Source organism: Pelodiscus sinensis, chromosome 30, assembly GCF_052426305.1.
Source record: "Pelodiscus sinensis isolate ZL-2025 chromosome 30, ASM5242630v1, whole genome shotgun sequence".
NCBI classification, from domain to species: Eukaryota; Metazoa; Chordata; order Testudines; family Trionychidae; genus Pelodiscus; species Pelodiscus sinensis.
In genome coordinates, this window is record NC_143081.1 from 15,525,436 (window position 1) to 15,526,577 (window position 1,142).

General features: G+C 48.9%; 1 protein-coding gene across 1 annotated transcript; it reads right to left on the bottom strand.

Annotated features, from left to right (window-relative positions):
- LOC102458833 (olfactory receptor 6F1-like) lies at window positions 1–927 on the bottom strand. Its single transcript, XM_006122763.3, has one exon. It carries the CDS (start codon window positions 925–927, stop codon window positions 1–3), a length of 927 nt encoding a protein of 308 aa, XP_006122825.2.
- Window positions 928–1,142: the final 215 nt, after the last annotated feature.

Below are 1,142 nucleotides of genomic sequence, written 5' to 3' on the forward strand. Positions count from 1 at the left end.
TCATCTCCCACGCAGTATGTTCTGCATGGCTTCTTTCATCTCTTTGTTTCTCAGAGCATAGATGAAAGGGTTCAGAAGCGGTGTCACAATGGTGTTGATGATGTTGACTGTCTTGGTCAGTTCCAAAGAGTGCCGCGCAGAAGGCTTGACAAAGAGTAAAATGGTGGATACATACCAGAGGAGGACGACGGCCAGATGGGACGAACAAGTGGACAATGCCTTTTGCTGGCCTTTCCTTGAGGGGATCTTCAGGACAGTGGAGATGATGTAGACATAGGAAAGGAGGGTTATCACACACGAGCCCAGGATGACAATGACTGAGAGGGCCAAATCCAATATCTGGATGATGGATATGTCTGTGCAAGAGAGGACAATCAAGGAATTCTTCTCACAGTGGAAGTGATCGATGACATTAGGGCCACAGAAAGACAACTGGGATATTAGAGAGAGCAGAAGAGCCATAACCAGGAAACCAGACACCCAAGAACCAACTGCCAGCTGAATTGACAAGGAGCTGTTCATAATGGTGCTGTAACGCAATGGGTAACATATGGCCAGATAGCGATCGTAGGCCATGACGGATAGAAGGCAATATTCTGTGCAGCCAAAGGAGAATCCGAAGTATATCTGTAGGAGGCAGCCCGTTAAGGAGATGGTCTTGCTTTTCCCCAGGAAGATAGCTAAGGCCTTTGGAGCAGAGGTGGTGGTGTAACAGATCTCCAGGAAGGAGAGATTGACGAGGAAGAAGTACATTGGCGTGTGGAGGCGGCGGTACGTCACCACTAAGATAATAATGGCCATGTTTCCCAGGACCGTCACAATGTACATCAAGAGGAAGATCAAAAAGAGGGAGATCTGCAAATACGGACTCCCTGGGAATCCCAGGAGGATGAATTCCGTCACCGCACTGTGATTCTGCTGTGCCATTCAGGCAGTTTTAGCTGCTGAAACCACAGAAACAAGAGCCGTGAAATACACAGGGAGGTTGGCCAGAGAGTGATCTACTCTTACTACGGCCTTGTTAGGATGTATTGGGCTTTCCCTGGGTTTCCCAGTGGTTCACCTGCAGCAAAGCTGAGTCTAGGACCAGGAATCCTGCCGTCCAATTTCTGCATCTAGACACTTGACCCCACGCCCCTTTC

Bases quoted from the DNA above. Each gene is read 5' to 3' on its own strand.
- LOC102458833 (XM_006122763.3), bottom strand. From the start codon at position 927: ATGGCACAGCAGAATCACAGTGCGGTGACGGAATTCATCCTCCTGGGA.